Raw genomic sequence first — 26,745 nt, 5'->3', positions numbered from 1 at the left:
GTTCAATTTTAGATATTTGAAGAATCATAAAATACCTTTGGACACACTTCGCAAGAAGAAAAATCCAGAACAAACTGTATGCATGTGTGATATAATGAAAAAGTTTACCTTCTCTGAAAAAATATTAAGATTAAAAGGAACTGAGACTGGGCTTGGCTATCATCTTTCATATGTTGGGAGTTATTCCTAAACTCACCTGAGTGCATCAGTTCAGAGACAGAAATCAATCTAACTTCAATAAAGTATACATAAAAGCAAGTAAATCATCTAGTCATAGTAAAGAACCACTTTACAAAGATATATTTAAATGGAAAAATGATTATGAAAATGATTGCTCTGACGCTTTTGGAAAGTATAACTGGAGTACGATTTTAGGCCCAGATATTGAGATACAATAGATTTGAAAAATTTGCAGTGACATTTGGAAAACTAATCCCATTACTTTTAAAGGCTTCAACCAGCATTAGGAATAAAAGGAAGTGTATTCATTTCCTCAAACTGCTATAACAAACCATCACAAACTGGATGGCTTAAAACAAAAGAAATTTATTGACTTACAATTCTCGAGGCTGGATGTCTGAAATCAAGGTGCCAGAAAGGGCATATTCTTTCTGAAACCTGTAAGGGAGAATCATTCTTTGCTGCTTCTAACTCCTGGTGTTTGCCAGCAATCACCATGACTTGTAGATGCATCAGTTAATTTTTTTTCAATTGCAAAGTCCAAAGAAAGATAATTTCATATATAGGGTCAGAGAGTATTCTATAGATACCTTTCTTAAATGTGATGTAAATTACATATGTATTAATTGACCCAAAAGTGAATCAAAATTAGAAATTGAGGAACAAAGAATGCTTTGTGGACTTCTCTCTAGAACTTTCAATAGTTAAAGTTTCCAAACTATCATTAGAGACCTGAGGAGAATTGATGCTCAGGCCATGATTATACTCATTATGCAAAATTAATGGTGAATATAGATGCTTTGGTGTCTCCATTTACATTGCCATCTGTATACAACTAAAATAAAGCAATTTCAAAGTGGAAAATTATCCTTCACATTGAAATAATCCTATAATGGGCAAAAGAAATTTCTCTAGAAACTACCCTCTCTCACATCAAGGTGTACTACCAGATTCATTTATTTAATTAAATATGCTTGCAATTGTATTAAAAAAATACTAGCCATGTTTGGGAAGGATACAAATACTTATCTTAGATGGATGTTTCCTTTATTCTTCTTTTGGTTACTCTTTTTCCATGAAAAGTATATACATTGAAAAGTATAAAAAGTATACACATATACATGATACTTCAAAGATAGGAAAATCTTTTCTGAATTCAATACTATAATATATTTTATATTGTTTAAATAAATGAACTTTATACACTTCCCAAGTTTTTATATTGTTAAGTAAAATGTATAACCTTTGTGAAAATTTTCCTTTTAAGATGTTGGCTTAAAAGGGTACTTGGGTTCCATCACTGACTTTGCATCTCCCTCTTACCAATACTTGTGATCTTCCTAGAAGGCCTGAGTACCAGTGCTACAGAGGCAACCATTTCAAGGCTAACTTAGTCAGCTTACAGGCTAGGACTCAGAGTTTATAAATGATCTGTAGAGCTGACTTCCTCAGATTTCATCAGGTTGCTTTGGGAAATGAAAAGACCTTGAAATGACCTTCCTCATCATACTCCCTCTTGACATTGCAAAGAAAAAATAAATACCCACAGAATACTGAAGCATGCTTATCATAACTAACAGAAGAAAACAACTTTTATAATTATGTACTTAATAACCCTTACAAAACTTTAATAATCAATGTTATAAATAAATTATTCACACTAGGAACAAAATAATAGAGATTATTATAGCATCAGTTTGAATTAGCTAACAATGAGTCTGCTATCTACCCTGACATTTCTTGGATATTTTGAGAAGAATTATAGTCAAGCCCAGCCAAAACCACATGAGAAAGGTAAACATAGAGCCTGCCTTTAAGGAGATCTCTAAAGATAATTCTACAACCTTCAGAAACCCACTGACAATATTTAATAAAGTTTATGTGATGTACTTATGTTATAGAAAGGAAACTGATGAAAAACATCACTGTCTCTAGACTTAGGGAATTGGTCATATGGTGGTGGCAACAAGGACTGCCCTTTACGGAGCTCCATAAAGTTTACAAACTTTATTTTATTGAACCTGTTGTGTAAGTTTTATAAGGCAAATATAATTCAGAAAACACGATGTCACCAAATATTAAGAATTTAATAATTTAGTTAACATCCTCTAACACCATACAGAAAAATAAACTCAAAATGGATTAAAAACCTAAATGTGAAACTGGATACTATAAAACTCCTAGAGGAAACATAGGCAGAACACATAAATCGCAGCAATACCTTTTTGGATCCATCTCCTAGAGTAATCAAAATAAAAACAAAAATAAACAAATGGGATCTAATTAAACTTAAAAGCTTCTGTACAGCAAAGGAAGTCATAAACAGACAACCTACAGAATGGGAGAAAATATTTGCATACGATGCAACCTACAAGAGATCAATCTCTAAAGTATACAAACAGCTCAATATCAAAAAAAGAAACAACCCAATCAAAAAATAGGCACATCTAAACAGACATTTCTCCAAAGACGACATACAGATGGCCAAAAGGTACATGAAAAGATGTACAACATTGCCAATTATAAGACAAATGCAACTCAAAACTACAATGAGGTATCACCTCACGCCAGTCAGAATGACCATCACCAAAAACTCTACAAACAATAAATGCTAGAGAGTGTGTGGAGAAAAAGGAACCATCCTACACTGTTGGTGAGAATGTAAATTGGTACAGCCACTATGGAAAACAGTATGAAGTTCCTTAAAAAGCTAAAAATAGAACTTCCATATGATCCGCAATCCCACTCCTAGGCATATATCCAGAGAAAACTATAACTCGAAAAGATACATGCACCCTAATCTTCACTGCAGCACTATTTACAATAGCCAAGGTATGGAAGCCTCCTAAATGTCCATTGACAGAGGAATAGATAAAGAAGATGTGGTATATAAATACAGTGGAATTTTATTCAGCCATAAAAAGAATGAAATAATGCCTTTGCAGCAACATGGATGGACCTAGAGATTAACATACTAAGTGAAATAAGTCAAAGAAAGAAAAAAATGAAGTAATGCCTTTGCAGCAACATGGATGGACCTAGAGGTTAACATACTAAGTGAAATAAGTCAAAGACAAATATCATATGATATTGCTTATATGTGGAATCTAAAAAATGATACAAATGAACTTACTTACAAAACAGTAACAGACTCACAGACATAGAAAACAAACTTGTAGTTACCAAAGGGGAAAGGGGTAGGGATGCAAATGTATAAATCAGGAGTTTGGGGTTAACATATACACACTACTATGTATGAAACAGATAACCAACACAGACCTACTGTAGAGCCCAGGGAATAATACTCAATATTTTGGAATAACCTATAGGGGGAAAGAATCTGAAAAAGAATACATATACATCACTTTGCTCTACACCTGAAACTAAGCATTGTAAATCAACTATTACTTCAATTTAAAAAAGGAAAAAAAAGTTAGAATTACAAAAATAATAATTTAGTTTGTTAAGCTGAGTTCACAAAAAGCACATGACACTGTACATATTTTGTAGTTGAAGAAAAGGACGCAGAGAGATGAACTAGCTTTCTCAAGATCACACAGCAGAGATCATTTGAAAACACAAGTTTATCTGATGTGAAAGCTTCCACAGATAAATCTGCTATACTGCAACTTTTTTTTTTAAAGAAGATATTTTATTGGCTGACTCTTATATTTTCAGGTATTTTCTTATACTGCTGACAAAGAAATCAGAACCGATGACTTGTGCTTGGATGTGTCTAGACTCAACGGACCTGTAATCATGTTAAAATGCCACCACATGAGAGGAAATCAGTTATGGGAGTATGATGCTGAGGTATATTATTTTCTTAATTTATTTCTTATTTAATGCTTAGACTCAGTTATGTATTTCAAATACATTTAAATCCTAAGCTATTTTTGCTCTGCATTGAAAGAATTGTATTTTCAAGCATGCATGCTCATAGCTGAAAACATTAGGATGGTATATCATATAAATATGTTTTTGCCAAACTAGTCCATTAGTATAAAATATACATAAGGAAAATAAAGTCATTTTTATGTGCTTAAACTCTGTTATCACCATGTACATGCTCAACATAAATTAGGTAATGGACAGGCCATGCCTATCTGAGAGGTGTGTGTGTCCTGTATGAAAATGTGCATACAGGACAATATCACTAATATTCTCATATTTTCAAATTTTACATTTTACATGGTTGTAATCTGTGATATTTATGCTTCTCAACTTAAAGGAAAAAAGAAAATAGCCACAAGAATTAGCATGAATTAGTGTTCTTTACATTAGTAAATACTTTGCAGAATTCAATGAATTAATTAGATACATAATCAGCTAAGGAGTATCTTCACAATATAGCACATTTTTCTGATAGAAGAGAGGGATAGAAAACAATGAAATTACTGTTGGGAATTTATAGCCAGGCAGTGTGTAAAAACCAGATCGACCATCAGATGGAGCTAATAAAGAAAGAAATATTTTCCTCTGCATAAGGAAGGTGCATTGAAACAGCTGCATTTCTTTCAGTTCTCTTTGCTTAGCAAAATGAATTGGTCATCTTTGCTACATTTTCCCCATCATTAAATGGTTGCTGACTTATTCAAAGATAAGTAAACTTTACTCTTACAAGATAAATAATACAACAGAGATAAAAGAATTTCACAGATGCAGATGCAAGCCTATAATACTCTGCAAGAGTAACATTTTAAAAACCAACCTTCAGAGTTGTTGGTATTACTGATAGTTTAACAAGATCTTTTTAAACACTTTTTGAATGTCAATTTAATTTGCAAGATGTAGTTTCTTAAGTGGAATATCAAGAAAACACTGAATTCTAATGTGATCTGAAACTAGTTATGTAGGGTTAAAATTGGGCCCTAAAATTTATACAAGATTACCAAGCTCCTTAGACAACAAATATTTTTCTTCTGGGACATTATTAAAGACAAACACCCTGAACCCTTCCTATATTGCACCAGTGTGTTCTATTCAGACTCTTGCCTTCCTAATACGTTGTTCATCTTCTCTAACCACCAAGTTTTCTCTTCAACTGTTATCATCCATCACCATCCTTTAGGTTAAGACTGGGGATGGATGCTGTTTCCTCCAATAATATGTGTGGGTAATCCTGGACCCTGAGCTCCCTACCTCTTCAATGAGGAAAAGTACAGAAAAATGTACAAATAAAGGAGAAACAATGCAAGTTTTAAAATAAAAACTTTTGTTGTTGTTGCTGTTGTTGCTCTTTAGTTTTCACTAGGAAACAAGGACTTTACTGGGCTTGTGCTAAAAAACAAAGAAATCTAGTATATATTAAAAGGAAAGGGAAATGAGTATACATATTTTTTATAAGATGAAACAGAATTTCAGAATACCACATCTAATCTTTAAACTTTTCTATAATTTTTAAGTGACAACAGCTTCTATAGTCATAATTCAAATTCCTGCATATTTGAAATAACTATTTTTGGTAATTCCATATATTTGTTTATATTTTTATCAGCCAGTAGCAAGATTACTGAATATTAGGGGATTTTGCAAGAAAAGTGGAAAAAAATAGCTAGCTTCAGCTAAGATATAGTTTTTTGTAAATTTACTATTTTGGATAACTAGTAGTTATTCTGTTGCAGTATTTTAGAGCACTGTTATGTTCTGTGGCATGTAAACATTATTTCTAAAACACACACGATAAAGCTTATGTCATAAATGTTGAGAAATGTTTATTTTTAAATAATCCAATTATCTTAATAATTATATAAGTTTAATTTACTCTCCTATATGTTTAGGTTTTCAGAATTGTGATGTTCACCTTGTCTAAATTTTAAATCATAATGTAGATTTTTTTGCCAAATAAAAAAATGTAGAAATCATAATGTAGAGAAGACACACGAGAATAGATTATAGAAATAATGCACTGCCTTTCTGGAAATTTCAACTTTGAAAGAAAACACTGATTTTATTTGTGAAGAGGTCAGCAGAAAGACATGATTTTTTAAATGAAATTGAAATACAATAATTATTTTTTATAATTACCTTTTCTTTAAGTTTAGGTTTATGATCACTTTAAGTCTATAAAAGTCTCAACAACTGCTACCCAAAGTGTAATTCTAGGACTAGTGCCATCACCTAGGAACTTGTTGGAAATCAGGAATCTGAGACCACCCTAGACACACTAAGTCAGAGTCTGTGTTTTAGCAAAATCCCCAGGTCATTTATGTACATGTTAAGGGTTTAGGAAGGACAAATCTAGACAGTGGCCAAACATCTGCTTATCTTTCTTAGTCTTTTTATATGCACTACTGAAAAATATTGCAAAGTTAGGAAAAAGCATAAATATGTTTTAGAAAATGACAAGGCTTCCAGGAGAGAGAGAGGAGGGAAATGGAGCATAAGGGTGAGAGGTGCTGAGATGAGAAAGGGGAGTAATTGCCAAGCAGCTCTAGTTTCATATTACAACCAGTGGAAAGTAGAAATAGCACTTGCTGTTTTTTTAATTCTTTATCTACGGCTATCAAGGGCCAATTAATTCTTCTTTGAGAAACCTCTGAGGTGGCGCACTTTCAAAGCAGAATAAGGAGCTCACAGAATTACAGAGCTGAAATTTACCTTTCAATTCTCTCCTTTTAGCCTTTATTAGGATGAAGCTAAAGTACAAAGATTACACCACCCATGGCTGAGGCAGGATTTAGGTCCTAATGAAGTAACCAAAGAAAGCTAGTTATCAATACAATTGTGAATCTCACAGTGTGAACAACTGAAACATTCCACACCTTATCTCACATAGTCCTTTCAATCTTAAAAAAGCAAGTCATAAATGGGAGAACTGTTCAAATATCCAGAGAAAAATTGAAACAGTATTGGTACAGGAAGGGGGACCCCTTCCAGGGCCCGAGAGTGGGCTCTCGTCTAACACTCGGAAATGAATTGTCTGAGGAGACACACATGCTGACAAAGCAAGACACTTTACTGAGAAGGGGCACCTGGGTGGAGAGCAGGAGGGTAAGGGAACCCAGGAGGACTGCTCTGCCATGTGGCTCACAGTCTCAGGTTTTATGGTGATAGGATTAGTTTCTGGGTTGTCTCTGGCCAATCATTCTGACTCAGGGTCCTTCCTGGTGGCAAGTGCATTGCTCAGCCAAGATGGATTACAGCAAGAAGGATTCTGGGAGGACATATGGACTGGTGTCTCCTGTCTCCTTTTGACCTTTCCTGAATTCTTCCGGTTGGTGGTGGCTTGTTAGTTCTATGTTCCTTACCAGGACCTCCTATTGTTAAGATAACTCACACAAGTGGTTCCTATTGGGCCTGGCCAGGGTGGGTGGTTTCAGTCAGTGGTTCCCCTAATAACACCCCCGGAGAGACTTCATACTCAAGATACTTCTTGGGAATTGGGGTAGAGGTCTCTTTCTTCTGTAACTACTTCCTGCTGAGAATAGGCATAGTCCTGCCTAGTAGAGTATAAGTCTCTCTCCACCTGATCTAAATCAAGGTATTCTCTGCCCAAAACCAGCATTCACCCTCGTGGTAACAATTTAGCCTGAAACTCTTGGATCCTGTTGGAGATGAAACAGACAGGGGCCAAACAGGAGGTCTAACAGGATGGTCATCACCAGGCCCAGAAAAGGAAGGCAAAATCTGGGGTGAGAGCTACAGGGTGTGTGACTTCCTTCTGATTGGTTGGCGGTGAGGTAACAGGGTGGTGTCTCCAGGAACCTTGTGCTCAGCCTGAAATTACCATCCTCTCTACCTGGGTGGGGGCCTTAGTTCCTGCAGAAAAACTCAAAGATATTCTTATGCATACTCCTTAGGAGGAACCAGGACCCTGCCCCAAGGCTGTAACACCATTTGACGGCTCCTCCCCTGTTTTTGCATCCCCTCCCTTCCCTGATTAACAACTGTTTGAATCTGCCCTTTGGAGCTCAGGGAAGGTCTGGGAGGCTGAATGAAGTCTATATCCTATAAACAAGAAACAGGGGACACGGAAAGGATTTGTATTCCAGAGCCCCACAGAGTCCTATCAGTTTTAATTCAGGAAACTGGGTGATGACAGCTCTGGCCACTTCCTGCTAAAATGGGGCATAGTCCTGCCTCAATTTGGAAAACAGACATTGAATTGGAAATATTTCTGAGTTCCAAGTCCTGGATCTGAGTCTTGTATGATTCAAATCTCAGCCCCTGGATCTGCCATTTTTGTGTAACAGACCAAATTAGAAGTAGTTGGAAGAGTGACAACTGGAATTTTAATAGGCAAAATAAATCTCATTTCTTTTCAGGAGAACAAGCCTGAAACCCAGTCTGGACCAGGCACTTTGGAGAGATTTGTAGCCATGTAGCCAGTTGTCTAGTTTTATCTAAGTAGGTTTTAACTTTTAATGTGGTGTTAACACATAGATAACAGGCGCTACTGGTCACCATACATGTCTCTTTTTGTTAATGTATGATCTAAAACAATTCCATTGTCTAAAATGTAATAGTTACAAGAGGAGACCTTTAAAAAGTAAGGTTGCAGTTACCAGCTGCCAGCAGACATTGTTTTGAGGATGGCTGGTAGCAACCAATTCTGAGACAGCTCAGAAAACTCAAGTTCTTAGCAATACAAGGACTTGTCTGAAATCACACCCATAGTGTCACCTAGTTATTTCATTGGATATCTGAACCACAGCTACTCCATTTTGACTTTTAATTGTAATACTATCCTTAATAAAGCAGATGTCACCGTTAATGATGTTAGTATTTCTCTAGATATGGGAAGATATAAGAATTTGGGCTCATAAAATCTCCTGAAAGTATTTAACTATCTAAAGCCCTGTTCTGTCAGTTTTTCTCAGAGCACAGAGTGCCTCATTCCTGATCTCCACCCTGAATTCCTTTCAGGGAGTGTTGAAGGTCAGTGGCCACAGTGGCCATTGACTTAATCCTTGCAGAAGCAGATGGCAAGTGCCAGTTTCCAGTCAGCAGGGCCCCTTCATGGTCATAAATTTGGTAAATTCGACCATGGTTTGGGGGGGCATTTCATGACCATTTTGTCCCACGGTGCTGGCAATGCTCATTCCCAGGTCTGGTGACAATTTCGCTGATAGGCCACTCAGTGTGCTATTACTGGACTAGGTCTTATTAACAGTAGCCAAAAATCTCTGGGCCACCTGTCTTACTAGCCTCTTACAGTCCAGAAAAATATTCCCTCTTGTTGCTTCGTCCCGTATCTAGAGTTGCGCTATTATAATCATTGATCTCATATGGAACTACATATCATTTTATCAGGGGCTCAGTCACACATTTGGTAATACAAGAAACAAAAATGTTGTAAAACAGGCAATATAAAAAACAATATAGCTGGCAGATTAGTGAGGTCATAAGTAGGAATATAAGTCAAGAACTTCCATCAGGTGAAGCCCAGTATATCGCAGGTCATCTGACTTAGTCTGTTCTGTACCAATCCCTGTCTTTAAGGGAAATTATATATTGGCATTGTCCATAAGGCACCCAGTGCAGTTTCCTAGTGTTACTAGACTGATTATCCTTAGTATGATTTATTTGTTCCCAACAGAGAGGAGCTTTTTACCTTAAATTACCATAGCCTGGTGTTATCTACTTAAATCTGTCCCATAATTGTGGGAGATTTTATTCCTTGGCTGAAACTTTGCTTGTTGCTCTGATTGAGCTTGAATAATAGAAGAAAACTCGTATTTATGGCCAGGGTCAGAGCAGGCATTATTAATTGACCAGGTGAGGGGATTCCATCTAGTAATAGCAATAGTAACCTGAACATGACTATAATTTTTTTTTTTAAGTAAATTTCCTCACAGCTAACCAATTAGAGCCCTGGAGTGGAGAAATCCACCAAGGTAACCCAGAAGTACTAGACACAGGTTAACTGGCCACAAGCCCAACAACTGGATTGATTTTTCAAACTAGCATAGGATCATGCCTATGATAGAAAGGCAACTGATTCACATGCAAAGGTCCAAGAATCAAGCAAACATTATAAATGATCATACAAGTCAGGTCCAGGATCTTGGGCTAGCTGTCTATTTCTGATATTGTCTTTTTCTCATCCTAGGAGGAATGTAGTTTCTCCTCTGTTTGAGCATTGTTCTAAGGTGAGTTTGAGGTCAGCAGTCCTCTCTATAGACCAGTCTGGTGCAGGGGCCCTTTGTAAGTGGAAATTAATCCAAGAGTCAATTCCCTTCAGTTTCACTGTGCATGAGCTAGTTAAGAGTACCTGATAAGGGCCCTTGGTCCATGTTGGAGATAGTCCTTTCAATTATGCCTTTTCCAGCATGCATAATCCCCTGGTTGCTAGCTGTGGGGCATCTGATCTTCATCCAAAGATAGATTACTGAGATAAGCTTCAGAAACAAACTTAGAGTGTCCTTCAATTAAACTTTACATTAATATAACGTAACAGCAAGGAACTATCTGGGAGGTGAGTCTTAGTAAATAACAGACTGCCATTAACAAAACTGGAATTTAATATTCACTGAAACATAATCTTTTTCTAAAATTACCCTCGTTTTTACCAAATATAATCAAATTAAGACTAGTCTGTTTGCAAAATAAGTTTGGTCTCAATAAACTTGGCCTGATGATTTATATAACTGTAATTGATCATATGGGTTTTTTGCTTGCTAAAACTTTTATAAGGCGTCTCAGCCTGAACTTTTAAAAAGTCCTCTCAGGGCTAGGAAAGTCACACCAAGGGCTTATCACAGATTTTGCCTAACAGATCTAGGTGAATGCCTTCCTTTTCAAGGTCCCCAAAATACCTTGAGATTTCTGTACCTGTTATTGAGGTAGCCTTCCTAATTTATCTGATAAAGCTGCTGGGAACCTAAGGGCTTTCACTCTTGAAGGAGCAGATAGAGAGAAAAGATAAATGTTTCAATTCTGCTTACAAAGGTATAATTTACCAAATTACTGTAGTCATAATTAGTGTAAGGGGAAGGTTTTCCTTATACCTGGAAAACACAGATTTAAACCAGTAATTTTTCAGATAGAAACCATGAAAATTACAACCATATTCACCAGTTCACTCAGTCCTGTGTAACTAATCCTTTTTGTTAACAGCTTTAGAAGCCATCAGGTTTCCCATTAGAATTCTTCAATTTCTTACCCAGTTCAGCATTATGGTCTGAAAGTCAGAAACTTGTATTTATCCAAAAGTCCTTTCTATAAATCTTCTTGAAGAGGAAGCATTTTTGCAAAGGCATCAGAATGAAAACATATCTGTCTATAATGACAAGACTTCAGGAGGTACGTTTAAATCTGTTTACAATGCAACTGACAAAGTAACTTGGTTACTGCTGTGACATACACTTTCAGATAATAACTAGAATTATGACTGATAACATTTTACCAGGACATATCAGATTTTTAGGAATTCCATATAATCTCTATATCTATATTAGTAACATGTACCACACAATATAACCTAAGAAGATTAAGTTCCCACGTAATTTAATGTACCAAATGAAACTAATTAGTTTACTTCTCTCTTTGGGATGTTTCAGGGGCCCTTTGAAGCATCCCAAAGTTAGCTAGAGGTCAAAAGGACTTCATTAGAATTTGATTTAGGAACTTTTGTCAAAAAAATTCAAGAGGGTTTAAAACAGTCAGATAATATCATAGGTCACTGTGAAACAATAGTTATTCACTTAGCCAAAGTAACAATAAAAGATTTCAAAGGCAAATACAGATCACTCAAAAGGTAAAGAAACTTAAAATCTGTTATCAAGGGCAGTTCAACATTTTAAGAAAACTTGTCCTCTTAACAGAGAGAAAAGGCAAATTCAAGTTTTGCACCAGCTTACTTTTAAAATTCATTTACTCAATCAAATTTATTTTAAACTCAGTCAGTCCTGACCATGCACAAAACTCTTTTCTTGGGGCCCACTTTCCACAAAACTTTTTATCACTTTCTGTATCCATCACTTTATTTTTCCATTCAGAAACAGCCACCTGTAAGTCAGACCTACTTCCTTTTCCCTTAATAAAATGCAATTCCATGCCTCATACCTTTTTTACTGAAAACACATACCCTACTTTCTTTAAGCAACCATGGACTGTCCTTTATATCAGCACTCTGTAGATTGGTAAACATAAACCCAAATAATTTCTTGAAAAATGTGCTTTCTTATAGAAAATATCTCAGTGTGGCACCAAACATATTTATTAACAGTGCTAAATACCTTTTGTTTCTCTGCAAAAGGAAGCCAATGTTCAGTAATTAATGTTTCGGTATCTTATTTGGGAATGACCTAGCTATTCAATAACCTTCCATCACTTAATTTAGCACAACTCTAGAATTTCAAGTTACCAGAATCTGGAGAGACTATTTTAGACAGACATTCCTAAAGCATAATTATTCTTAATAGAGTTTATCTAAAAGCTCTTATCTCATTTACATTTTTCCTTAAAAGTTTCTTTACATTGAATTTTGTTTTGTTTTGCTTTTTGCTGGCAATTTTGTAACAGATATAACAAGATTTTATTTAGCTTATATTAAACCTAAGTGCAATAAAAGTATTACACTTAATGTTGATAACTCTAAAGACATGTCTGTATCAATTAGATTGACAAACTTATACATTAATACCAGATATTAATTTAATACTGAATATTTCCCAGTTCACGTGAACCCAAAATTCATTTACTTTTCTTTAAGTCAGTTGAACAGAGCTCATTTACAAATTAACCTCAGCAATATTATCCAAAGACAAAGACACATACTGAGACATACAAATATCCAGACAGACACAATGAAAGATTTAGCTTCATTTTCTAAACTTAGTCATAAATCAGGTATCACAATATAAAATTCACTAGTTTATAAATAACAGTTGGAATAAGTAAAATTTTTAAAGGCTTCTTCCCATTTTCCTCTCAGTTGCAGGAGTTAGAGATGGTGTAGATAAGGGTTCCTGAGAGCCCTGGTCTCAAGGCACAGGGAGAGAAAAATCATGTTCTTCCTAGTAGGACTTGTTCCCTTAGGGTCAAAATTCTGAAAAGACGTTTGATCAAGCTTGCTTTTACTAACTGTATATGCAAAAAAAACCAGTTTTCAAGAGTTTTACCTAAACCAACTTTCTCTGGAGTCTAAACAATATGGTGGCCACACATATTCCCATTTCACAAGGCAGAATGGCCATCACAAATCACAACACAGAACACAAAGTATTAAACACACACAGGCCTGGCCATCCTAATCACACACTTGCTTAAGTACAAGATTGCAGTCTCTCAGAAAACCTCCTATAGAGACACAGAACTTCAGATCCGAGTACTAACAGAGTAAATGGAAATATCTCAGGTCTTCAAAAATCTCAAAGGAAGGAAAGGAGGCCAGGCTGCAGGAAGAGGGGAAGGAAGGGGGACAAAAGGGGTGGCCTTATGGATGTCTCCTGCCACCTGCAGACACCCAGGTGTCATGGGACCTCTCCCTGGGCTTCTAGGAGGGGAGGACGGGAACTCAACCCTACCAGAAACAAGAGACCAGACCAGAACCAGAATTCGAGTTCTCTGCCCACCAGAGGTGATCAGGCTCCGACCCTCAGTTCAGGCTGAGGGCCTTCAAGCAGACTCCTACGTACAGGATCAGGACAGAAGAAAAAAGGGTAGGATAGGAGGGGTTGAAAAGAGGAAAGAGAGGGAAGGGGAAAGAGATCAATACAATCTCTTGTTCCTTACCCAGTTGGGGCACTCTGGCCAGTCATCCACGTCAGGAGACCATGGAAAAAAGGGTCCCGGTTGCGGCCACTGGGTCTGGTCCCTCGGCAGGTGAGCTGGTCCCCGCGTACCCTGAGTGGTCAAGATGTCAGTCATAGCAAAGAAGAGGTCCCACCAAAATCGCCATTTGTTGCAGGAAGGGGGACCCCTTCCAGGGCCCGAGAGTGGGTTCTCGTCTAACACTCGGAAATGAATTGTCCAAGGAGACACGTGTGCTGACAAAGCAAGAGACTTTATCGAGAAGGGGCACCTGGGTGGAGAGCAGGAAGGTAAGGGAATCCAGGAGGACTGCTCTGCCAGGTGGCGCACAGTCTCAGATTTTACAGTGATGGGATTAGTTTCTGGTTGTCTCTGGCCAAACATTCTGACTCAGGGTTCTTCCTGGTGGTATGCGCATCACTCAGCCAAGATGGATTCCAGCGAGAAGGATTCTGGAAGGACATATGGACTGGCGTCTCCTGTCTCCACTTGACCTTTCCTGAATTCTTCCGGTTGGTGGTGGCTTGTTAGTTCCATGTTCCTTACCAGGACCTCCTGCTGTTAAGATAACTCATGCAAGTAGTTACTATGGGGCCTGGCCAGGGTGCAGTTTCAGTCAGTGGTTCCCCTCATGGTATCATAAAGCCTCAAAACATGGAATCTATCCAGCTGCTTTGGTTTGTTTACTTCTTGAGTGGGGGGAGAAAAGAGAAGGAAATAAAGTTTACTGAATGTCTTTAATTCTGTTTTCTCATGCAATTCTTACAACAGTTCTGTAAGATATTATTTGTATTTTTCATTATCAATCAAGTAGTGATTAGTGTGTTTAAATTCCTTGTCTACATCTGCACAGCCCAGGTTTCTGGCACTAATTCCAGCAATCTTTCCACTACACTACCTTACTTCCTGAGGTCACTGAAAAACTAAATATAATTGGATGCTTTCAAATGATGATTGATGATCTTTAGACAGGCGGGACCTGGGACCCTTTGCTGCAGTGCTGCAATGCTTGCACCTGGACAAATGTCTCCTCAAGCTACAAATTACAAAGAAACTAAAAGGGACTAAAAATAACTGTGTGCATGCGCAGCTGGGGCAAATTATGGACAAAAAAATACAAAAAGACCGAAAAACCCAACTGCCACTTCTAAAGAGCCGGGAGCAAAGACAGGGTACTGCCCATGCCCCCTGCACACACCAGCTCGTGCCACCCCCCACCTTGGAAAGGCCACAGGAGTGAAAAGGTTCCCTTGCTCGCTCCCCCAAGGTGCGGGGTGGGGGGTGTGAGCTTGTTCCTTACATGGGGTGAGGGTAGGGGTGTGTTCAGGGGTTGGGCCAGAGGGGTGGCTTAGGTGTTTTTCCCACCCCTTTGGTGGTGTTATGCACAGTACCCTGCTTTTGCTCCCCGCTCTTCAAAAGTGGCAGTTGGGGGTTTTTTTGGTCTTTTTGTATCTTTTTGTCCATAATTTGCCCCACCTGTGCATGCACAGTTTTTTAGCCCTATATAGTTTCTTTGTAATTTGTAGCTCAGATGTTTGTCCAGGTGCAAGCACTGCAGCAAAGGGTCCCAGGTCCCAGCCTATCTCAATTTGATAAGTTAAATGTACAGTATTACAAATGAAAGAAATGGTTAAATATTATCAATTATTTGTGGTACCAAATTGTATTCACACAGAATTTCTCCTTTCCTTAAAAACTGGAAAGATATACTGCAATAAATTTTGTCTATTTAGATAAACAGGCAGTCATAAAACTACTTTGTCAGTATGGTCTGATTGCTTACGAATTTTAGCCACATGTATTCATAATATAATTAATTAATATCTAATTGTTTCACCTTTCATTTGAATGAAACTAAGAACTTGTTGGTAATAAATACATGTCTTTGGCCAATTCTGATTTGAAATATGGAGTTTCCCACTTTCCTAAGTATTTCTTAAACAATACAACCATGCATTTAATTCAGTATCACTTTATACCTGGCCAAATATGTTCATTTTGGGGGCAACCTGAGCATCATTAGCAAAACTGGAAAATCCCCACCTGGTCTAGAATCTCTTGAAAAAATTCCTTGAACACTTTGGTGCTGTGAAAGCCCAATGCCACAAAGTTAAAACAAAAGGAAAAACAACCTATATTTAATCTCACTGAAATATTTTAAAGATTACTGTTATAAAGGTCTGCCATCCATCCATTCTCTTGTATTCAAGTTGTCTTATATTATTCTATTTCATTGCAATTGGGTTCCAATCCATTTGAAATCTGTATTTTCCTGCAATAAGTGCACATAATCACATTTCTTTTTGAACATTCAGGCGGCTACATACAGTGTGAGAATCTAATTTTAGAACAGAACACTTATGCTCAACAAACACTATGCAACAAAGAAAAACAAGGAAGCAAAATATGATGCTAAAAATAAGTCTTGTTTTTCATGTGACTGAGCAAGTTGACTGAGAAAATGCTTGTTATGAATTTGATATCCATCTGTGTCAAATGTTTCTCAGAGACACAATATCAGGAATTTTTTTTCAGTAGGTAAAATATATGGGATTTATATTTACTGAAATCACAGAAGCTTGTATTTAGATTTTACTTAATACCTCCTCTTTTATTTCACTTTATCAGAAAGCAGGTAAATGGGAATATAATTTCAAGGTAAGTCATCTATAATTGCCAACCCAGCCATTTCCCTGAGTAGGATTCCTAACAAAAATAGTGGCTTGATTTACCTTTTGAAGGCTGTGTATATCAGACAAGTATTATATTTCCACAGTCCCACTGACCCAGAGCTGTGATTTCTTATGTAGAAACAATTAGTAAATAGGAATTTCAGTAGTTTAGTATTACGCTTTTAGTTCTTGTTTGTTAAATACCTACACCTGTACACTTATTGTTTTTAATACTCATATTCTATTCTAACAAGTGCACAGATCACCTTGTCAGAAGATCATACTTAAAATTTTAAATAAGAACTTTATTATATTAATATTTAAATAATTGTTATTCTGTACTTGATCAATAGGGGAAATCCTGTTTTTGCTATTAAATACCTATAACAGTCCAAATTCATTCTTTATGATTATATGTAATAAAATTGACCAAGTTTCATTTTAAACTTTTCGTATGGCATCTTTTAAACTGAGACCTGTATGACTGGTTCTTCAATCAACCATACAGTCACTTCTGTCTGTTCATTAAAATATCAATTTTTTTACTTCGTGCTTTTTCACCCAAAGGTATGACCTAATTTTATAATTTTATGATCCTTATTTTGTCACCAAAATTGTTTCCCTAGCCTAATTCCAGTTGGCTTTCAGTAGTAATTGTATCTTTAAAAGGGTAGATTTAGGGCTTCCCTGGTGGCACAGTGGTTGACAGTCCGCCTGCCGATGCAGGGGACATGAGTTCGTGCCCCGGTCTAGGAAGATCCCACATGCTGTGGAGTGGCTGGGAGCCATGGCCGCTGAGCCTGTGCGTCCAGAGCCTGTGCTGTGCAACGGGAGAGGCCACAACAGTGAGAGGCCCACGTACTGCCAAAAAAAAAAAAAAAAAGGGTAGATTTAGAGATACTCCATGACACATCTTGTTTCAGATAGCAAAAATATGTTTAAAGGCAGGAAGCATTAACTTTTCTCTTATGCGTCTTAAAATAGTATGATTGAAATTTTGTAAAATCCCAGGAAATACTAATGCTTTATATTTCAATAGAGAACAATTAAGTAATGCTATGTTATAAAGAGAAACCAATACCAGCATAGGGTTCATATTGTCCTGTTTCCTAGTCAATATTTTAAAAAATGCTATAGGAAATGATATTTGGCAGTATGCTGCATGTCAGCCTGTATGTCACACTGCCTTCAAAACTGAGTTAATATGACAGTTTCCTACAGTTGCGAGCGGCATTTGTAACAAATATGACAAAGGGCTGGTATGCTTAAAAAAAAGCATTTAAAAGAAAATATATAAATATACAATATATTTATTTACATTTGTATATATATATATATAAATATCCACTATAAAAAAATCCAATATCCAATATAAAAATATCCAAGGTCTTGAACACAGCATAGGAGATATATAAATTAACCAATGAAAATGGAAAGAAAAGGTATTTAAATAACTAAAAAGCCATTAAATAACTGTAAAAAAAAAAAAGTCATTTCATATGTGTTCTTTTATCCATTTCTTTATTTATCCTGTCCATATGTCAAGAAATGTTTATAGTGGCAACACACAATACTGATGCAGATGCAGTGAAAATGACACAAATACTGTATTCTGGAATAGAGTAATCACAAGAAAACTGCTGTTGCTATTATTGCAAAATAATTATTACAGATTTTTTTTTAATTTACTACTATGTATTAAAATGTTCATACCTTTTGATCTTGTGATTTCACGTCTAAGAATCATTAAAGAAATGATTATAGATGTGGAGAGAGATGTTCAGAGATGTTTATCACAGCATTTTTTATAGTAGTTCCAAATTGGCTATCCCCCAACCCGGTCAATGGAAAAGTTAAATGATTTTTGGCAAGTCTCCTTTGTAGAAATTATTTTTTAGGTTTTTAAAATATTTAATTATAAGAATGATGCCCACAATATAAAGTGAAGTCTATTTAACTAGATGAGCTCCATTACATAAATTTGCATAAGGGATTAAAATTACTAGAAAACCAATAAAATATTAACAATTGGTATCTCTTCTAAACAGAATACTCAGGAAAAAAAAAAAACTATACTTTTTTTTTCCCAAACAAATGAAAGCACTAAATGTTTTTGTGGGTTTTTAAAAATGAAAAATAATTTTTTATCTCAAAGGGGTTGTTTCAGATTTCTAATTTCTTCTGGTTTATGGTTTTTCAGAAGTACCTAGAGTGAAATTTCTTTGAGTTTGTTTCATTGTCATTCATGTGATAAACATTTTGGGGGAAAATATTACAAATATATATTTTTTTCAACAAATATATTTTTTATGGAAAAGTTTATATTGTATTCATATTCTGGAGGTACATTTCCTGAGTATAAGTAAAATCAAGTTATTTTTGTTTTAAACCAAGGAAAACTTTATAATTCATTTTTCTTTTTAATAACACATGAAATTCATACTAACACTGTGGTCTTTGATGTTAACATGACATTTACCAAAAAAATGTTCATTGCAAAAATCACTAAGAGTAGAGGATTATCAAACCCAGAAATTTTAAACAGTATAGATAGGAAAGGCAAGCTTGATTTCATAAAAAGCCCCCAAAACTAGTCTCCTTAACAAATCAACTATATGAACAGTATCATTTCACAAATAAAATTTATTATATATGATAATGTTACCTTTCCTATCTTTGTAAATCATTTATCTACCATTTGACTGTAGAAAGTAAGTCCTTGAAATGGAAAAATCCAATGATTTGTATCCAGTAAGCTGCCCAAGAGATGTAGTTTAATTTTATCAGAATTTATTTTCTGCATTGGTCTTCCACTAAATATTTCCATCAACAAACTTATAGAGTACCTCATGTGATCAGGCACTGGACTTCATGATGTAGATAGTCATGGTCCCTGGCATTCCTGGAGCTTATGTTCCTGTGGAGGAAATAGATGGAAAACAAGAAACAGACAAATAAATTAATTACAAATTAATTAGGAGAATTATGTCAAATTAACAGCCCAAATGGAGTTAATCATTTTCTTTTTCCTCCCTTCATTAACTTTCTAATTGACATTTAGATGAATGCACCAATGCATATGTGGAACACTTTTAATGCCACCAGGTTAGCCCTGTGAAAACACAGTGGAAATAACTTGAGTACCATATTGTACAAAGTAAAGCCAAGCCCTAAAGCTAAATTATCCCCTAGATTCTTCCCTGGCATCCACTCAAGCTTAGGGCAAAGGAATGAGGGAGCCAAAGACCATAATCAAAAACTCACTGGACTAATCAACGGTTTTGAATATGCACTCACAAAATAACTCATTTAATGCTAACAGCATTTTATTGCTGGAATGAACACTAAGAATATAACCTTTTCTATCCAAAATAAACTTTTGCCCCAAATGTTTCATCATTTGGTCTCAGGCTCTTCTCTGTGTTCTCAGTCTTATCTTCAGTTACTCCTACTGAATACAGTTGACATGAAAGTCAGCTAAAGGGATGTGGCTCACAGCTCCATGGATGCAATTATTGTGACGTGTGCTTTCAGTGCTTATCCAGTAGAAATTGTATGTTGCTGAGAATGATTGATTTATTACTGCCTTTGTACTAGATTTTGTCATTACTCATTATTTTCTTTGTCAAACAGACCCACACTCTTCTTCACATACTCACCCAGTCCTGTCTCTCAGTAAGCAAAGTAGCTGATGGCTCCCAACAGCCCACTGTGGAAATATGTAATCATAACCCTTTGCAAAAATGGCATCTAAGAAACTATACAAGAAAGGAAATTTTTAGAAATATTTTTAAGAATTCTACTGATTACTTTCTCAAATAATTTTGGAGGTTTGTGTTGCAGACTTTATTAAATTTATTTTAGTGTTTTTCTTATGTTTTGGTACTGAAATCTAAACTTATTTCTTTAAAATGTGGTTTAAAAAAATCTTTATGTGCTATTTCTCCGTGGAGTTATTTTTCTGTTACTTCTTAGCTGCTTATTAATTTGGAGGCTGCATATATTAAGTGGTGTTTGTCTATTATTAATAGGTTTGTCTATTATTTATTAATAGGTATTTGTGTATTATTATTTATAGGTATTTTCTTTATTTCAAATATACATATGCATAAGTATAACTGATGAAATACATTATGACATATTAGCTCTAACTATAGCCATGTCTATATGACAATAGATTTTGTAACAGAGCTGAAAAAACCAATAAAAAAAAACTAACATAGCCCAAAAATTGTTTTTGGAACACTGAAATTATTAAATTGTTAATTTTTATTCAGACACTTTGTGTGCAGATACAACATATCCTTTCTAAAATTTACTATTTTAACCTGAAACTTAAAGCAAATGCATTATTGAAGACTAAGATGTAATTTTCAATAACTTTATGAAGTAAATTATTTCTGAGCATTTCTTTGTGGCTGGTTAAATGACATAATTATAATAATAAAAGCTTTTAAAAATTGTACTTTTCTGACTTGTATGATTTGTGAGTATCTTCGCAGTAGACAGTAAAATGAATTATTATTCAGTTCAAGTCCAATAAGTACCTGTCCTAGCTCTTGATCTTAAGGGGATTATTGTCCTGTAAATAAAAGCTATTATATTGTCCAATACCTTTCTATGAGAACACATAGGAAGTTAGGGAGTTATTCTGGTTCAGATGAATCAGTTAAAGGTTGTTAGTAGAGGACACAATTGAGCTTGGGATACTTGTGACAAGGCCGAGAATGGAAGTATGGAGAGGAGGGGGAAGAGGGATGTTGTTTAGATTAGACTTACATTTGAGACAGGGCATTCCAAACATACATTGAAAAGCTGAAAAAATCCGGACCTTTTGCACAAGGCAATTTGCATATATTATCTTAGTTTGTTTTCCAAGAAACCATACCTGGTAGGTGCAATGCCCACCAAGTGGTCATCTCAGATTTAACTATTTAGTCTCACAAAATTACAAGTCTTTTGCACTTAAAGAGGCCCACTATTTGCCTTCCTATTATAATGCAGTTTATCAGATGCAGATGCAGTTAATCAATCAGAGGTCATTTTTACTGTAAGTCATTGATGCCTATAAACATAGTTAACAATTTTACCCTTAGGTTGCAAGTGATCACAGATAGCTGACTAAAGGTCAAATTTTTTAAGCAGTAAGGGAAAGAGCATTTTTACATATTAGTAAGTACAATTAAGCATCTGACAAAGTATGTCCTCAGAATGATTTGGTAGCTTGCCCAAATTTTCATGGCTAGTAACTTGGGAAGAAGAAATTCACACTTATGGCTATCTAACCCTAAAGTGTCTGATCTTTCTACTCCACTACACTGAAAAGGAGAGTATTTTCCTTGGTTGGTTATCTTAACAGCAGTGGCTTTTGACTACTAATGAATTCCTTCAAAGAAAATATTTATGCATTTTTTAGAAAGAATACTTACTAATATTTTAGAAACTATCACATATGTAATTGACAACACATATTCAATCTAATCCTTAAAGTCATATACGTGTTTTTTAAAAGGATCTAATAGAAGCAAACAAGGGTAAGTGGCTTTTTTGGAAAAGGACATATATACACAAAGGACCTCAGGTACGTAACAAAAATGAACACTCTGATTTTTTAACTAGAACTTTCTAGAAAAAAATGCTTGTTTTCTTTTGTATCTTTTTCCAAGTTGGCTTTTGGTTCATAAATGAACAAAATAATTTCTGGCATCATAAGCATAAATCAACTATCTTCTTGCCTATCTTTGGCCATTTCTTCTTTTGTCCATTTTTCAGTATAAATGGCTTGATTCCATGTATTGAAAAGAGCAACAACAAAGGCCTAAATCTTCAAATCTTCTTCACATCTAATAGTCTTGCTCTTTTAATTTCCTGTTTGTTGTCTATTAAGCATCCTTTACCACAAGCCTATTTTCCATTCTATCTTTTCTCAGGACAGCGCAGTTCGGGGTGTTTGTAGTCCTAATCCAAAACAAATTATAAGTGTCTAGGCAGTGTTTCACCACCATTTTTTTGCATACCCCCTGCATTTTTTATCTTCTGACTTTCAATATAATATCAAGAGCCCACCCCCCCAAAAAAAAGTATTTGTCTATCTTTAATTTTGGTAATTTGCAACAAGAGTATAATATATGGATACTTTTTTCAAGATATATCTCCAAATCACCTCCCATATTCAAACACGTCTCTTCTGGCTGGGGAGTTTTTCGTGTAGTATGGTTCTAGGCATTGCCCATGAAACTAAGCAGAACTGTATATGATAATGTATACAATTAGTGCATAAGTTAGTATATAAAACCATGTGGACTTAAAATATATATCTGAAAAGTCCAAAAATATGACTTCAAAATGTAAATGTGAACTCAAAAGAGAAGACTGGTTAACCTGGTGCAATTATTGGAATTACATTTCAGCATTTGGGTACTGAGAGGATGCTTATTAATACTGTTATGAAAATATATATAGGTATAATATTTTTAAAATATGTCCATCACATCTGTTTTTATTTGATGCTGGTATTTTTTAAGATCCTTAAAAATGCAAACTAAATATGGTGAGCACACCATCAAGTAAGATAGATCTTTGTTGCTATGGTAATTACTCTTCTACAATGAATGTCTCACAGTCACAGATACTATGGCTTGTATAGTATTTTGAAAAGGGAACATCTCCAGCAGTTTTGTTCATCTGGGTCACAGCTGTGACATCTCTTTTCATATTTGCCAAATGGTTACTAAGTAACACATGCCCAAGAAAACTAAGATTCTGTAAAAGCTTTTTAATATTTGCACTCCTCAACTGAACTCTAAACTCACAAATGGGCTTTTTGCAAAGGAGCCTGAATTCTTGGCAACGTATGATAAATGTCGGCCAATTTCTTTAACCATCTGCAAACAAAGGTGCATTAGACAATGATAAAACCATAACAGTGAAAGTTGTATAATAATTAATTCAGAGCCACCTGTGCACAGTTCCTCTTACAAACACATCGCAATGTTTATACCAAAAAAAAAAAAAGGACTTTTTAAAGAGCAGATTTAATCTGATGTGCTAGTGAAGTTTAAGATAAAATATGTTGCACTGATTATTGGTTATCTTTTACAGAGACTCACCTTGAGACATGTTAACAGTAATCAATGTCTAGATGAACCTTCTGAAGAAGATAAAATGGTGCCTACCATGCAGGACTGTAGTGGAAGCAGATCTCAACAATGGCTGCTAAGGAACATGACTCTGGGGGCATGAAGACCATTTCCCCTAAGCCATGAAAGTGTCTACACTTATGCTTTTCCATTATTTCAATTAGGAAAAAATATTAACTTTGTTGAATTGAAAGTTTTAAAATCCTTTTAGTATTCTAAAACACAGTTGTTTATAATTCATTTTTAGGAATGTTTGCTTATTTCCCCACTAAAATTTGTATCTGATTAAAAAGCACATAGAATAAATAACAGCAAACTGTTATTAAACATCAGAACAACTTGAAAAACAAACTGTGTTTCCTTTTTAAAAACAAAATTATTGCTATCATGTCACAGGATTAGTTTGGGAGGGGGGGCTATTTTTATTTTTTTCTTATAATGTGGAAAAAGGGACAATGTAAATGCCTTATAAAATAACTTCATTATGAAATGTTATAAATTGTTTTATAAACTCTGTTTCTACTGGACCTTCATGGAAACATGTTGAATTTCTATGTCAACAGCAAGGCCATTACATTGAATTACTTCTAAGGAATGAATTTGTTGCTCAAAAATCAGTTCCAAATTTTGTACCAGGAAAAAACTTAAATTGGATATAGACATCTCATAGAGTTCTTAAAAAACATCACATTTAAACAAAAAAGTGGAGGAGAATTTGAAAGTTCAGTTTAAAGTACATGAAATCAGAAGAAACTAGCTAGTCATTGAGGGGAGCAAAATGAAGCTTAAAAACAACAATTGAAACATTTTAAAAAGATATTCTGTTTGGGTTGCAATCACTTCTAACACAGGCTGAGTGTAACAATCAGCTTGGTCCTAGAATTGATGTGGGAAACTCAATTTTTAACCACTTTGTCTCATAAACTCTACAGTTATTTTTCTCTTCACTCTAGAGACTGGGACTTGTCACTTAGGCTACACAGAATTGTAGGTGAAGGGTAGAGTATTAGCCCTAATTTTTAATTCTTTGGCATTTAGGATTTTAGTTAAGTCACTGTGACTACTTTATTTTTATATTTAAATAAAATAATGCATTACTATCAGAATTTCATTGCTATGCCAGAATATCTAAAGTTTTCATCACTGGGGGAATGAACTCAATATATATCCATTAAACTTCTATTTTAACTGAAATGCTAGATATCATTTGCCATAAATTATGACTCAAGGAACACAGTCATAATTAGGCTACCTTCACATGTTCTTTTTCCATCTTAAAACACTTTGTATTCAAAATACGTAAGTAGAAAACATGAAAAAAAAAGAAAAATCTGTGACACCATTTAAAATGCCCATAAACTTGCTCTACATATGTATTTTATTCATTGTAAATGCACTCAGCAGCTAAGAGAAATTTTAGGGAGGGGGTGGTGGGGGAATGGAAGACGTGACCTCTTAGAGTAGAGAATGTCATATCGTTGGCTCTCATCCTTTCTTTAAAAGCTCTAATAGAAAATATTAATCAGTTTGATCAGGTTGGCTACAGGCAATCTCTCTCTCTCTCCTCACTCTCTCTCTCTCTCTCTCTCTCTCACACACACACACACACACACACACACACACACACACACACACACAAACACACACAGAGCTCACTTTGTAAAAGCTAGTAATATCCTGTACGATTTTCTCAGCTAGCATTCCTTCCTTTTATGGCTTTAAACTGGTATAACTCTAAGGAAGAATTACACTACATGAAGCATTTCAGGTTTACTCCTTAAAGTGTAGACATCCCTCACCTCAAAGTCTCTGAGGATACCGGAATTTTTTTCCATCTTTAAAACCCTTTGCATTCAAAGTACTTGAGCAGAAGACATGAAAAGGAAGAAGAAAAATCTACCCATGAAATTTGTGCTGATATGTTTTAAATTTATTTAAATTTAAAATTACAAACAAAATTTTAATGTCAGGGCATTTTTTTCTGACGAGAGAATCCATTGCTTACAGTAAATTTCTAAGGAAGCTGTGACTCCTAAGAGCTAGTAAACCACTGCCTTAAATTGACAGTGGCCTCACAAGTCAACTGAGGTCTGACTTGACAATCAGTTTCCGTTTTAACTCTCTTCTTCCCTCTTTTCCTCTTGTCCTGACTAAAATATGACAAAATGTCCCTGCAAGGCATTCTTCCTTAAATTTAAAAAGCTTAAACACTCAAGAACTCTTTTATACAATCTGTTTCACTTATTATGGATTTGTCAATCAAAATGCATATGTTATCTAGTGAAGAGTCAATGACAAGTTTTTAAAAATATAGCTACTCCACTGAAACTGAATTTGACACATTTTGGAAGCATTTTAAGTATCTGAAAGTTCATTATGGTCATAGCAAAAATACAGGAAATATGAAAACTGCCTGAGCTTGAATGCCAGAGAAGAATTTTCAAAGAATCCTCATATGGTTTCAGCAAATGCTGTTAGTGTCCAACAAACAAAAAAAATAATACTAAATATTACAAACCACCCAAAACTAATGACTAATTAAATTTTCTTTTCAAAAATGCTGTATTCAGGGCTTCCCTGGTGGCACAGTGGTTGAGAGTCTGCCTGCCGATGCAGGGGACACGGGTTCATGCCCTGGTCCAGGAAGATCCCACATGCCGCGGAGCGGCTAGGCCTGTGAGCCATGGCCACTGAGCCTGTGTGTCCGGAGCCTGTGCTCCACAACGGGAGAGGCCACAACAGTGAGAGAACCGCTTCCCGCAAAAAAAAAAAAAAAAAAAAATACTGTATTCAATACAGAAAATTAAAATCATGAGTGGATTCACAATGCATTCATCTAATACACTCCTTGTCTATGGAGCTAGACTAATAAATATTTCAAATGACTTGAATCTTCCTCATCTGAGGTCTTCCCCATTGAAGTTAATGTCAACTCCAGGCTTCCAGATGCTCAGATCAAAACCCTAGAGTCACTTTTGACTCCTCTCTCTCTCTCAACTTTAATTCATCAGCAAATTCCCTTGATTCGGTATCTGAAATATAACCATGAATCAACG

At 35.5% G+C, this 26,745-nt stretch overlaps 1 protein-coding gene across 4 annotated transcripts in view; it reads left to right on the top strand.

The window, feature by feature from the left end:
• GALNT13 (polypeptide N-acetylgalactosaminyltransferase 13) overlaps window positions 1-24,021 on the top strand; it is a 559,171-nt gene extending 535,150 nt beyond the window's left edge. For 2 of the 4 annotated variants that reach the window (XM_032638557.1, XM_032638556.1), the window contains exons 12-13: window positions 3,859-3,993; window positions 20,184-20,380. In XM_032638557.1, the coding sequence (XP_032494448.1) occupies window positions 3,859-3,993; window positions 20,184-20,372 (324 nt within the window). In that variant the 3' untranslated portion in view covers window positions 20,373-20,380. Of the gene's footprint in view, window positions 1-3,858; window positions 3,994-20,183; window positions 20,381-23,651 lie in introns of those variants that run through there. The other 2 variants (XM_032638559.1, XM_032638558.1) reach the window with 2 other exon arrangements.
• Window positions 24,022-26,745: the final 2,724 nt, after the last annotated feature.

This window comes from Phocoena sinus, chromosome 7 (assembly GCF_008692025.1).
Source record: "Phocoena sinus isolate mPhoSin1 chromosome 7, mPhoSin1.pri, whole genome shotgun sequence".
NCBI lineage: Eukaryota > Metazoa > Chordata > Mammalia > Artiodactyla > Phocoenidae > Phocoena > Phocoena sinus.
Note: the sequence above shows the minus strand (reverse complement) of the source record. Positions and strands in the feature narration are given on the sequence as shown.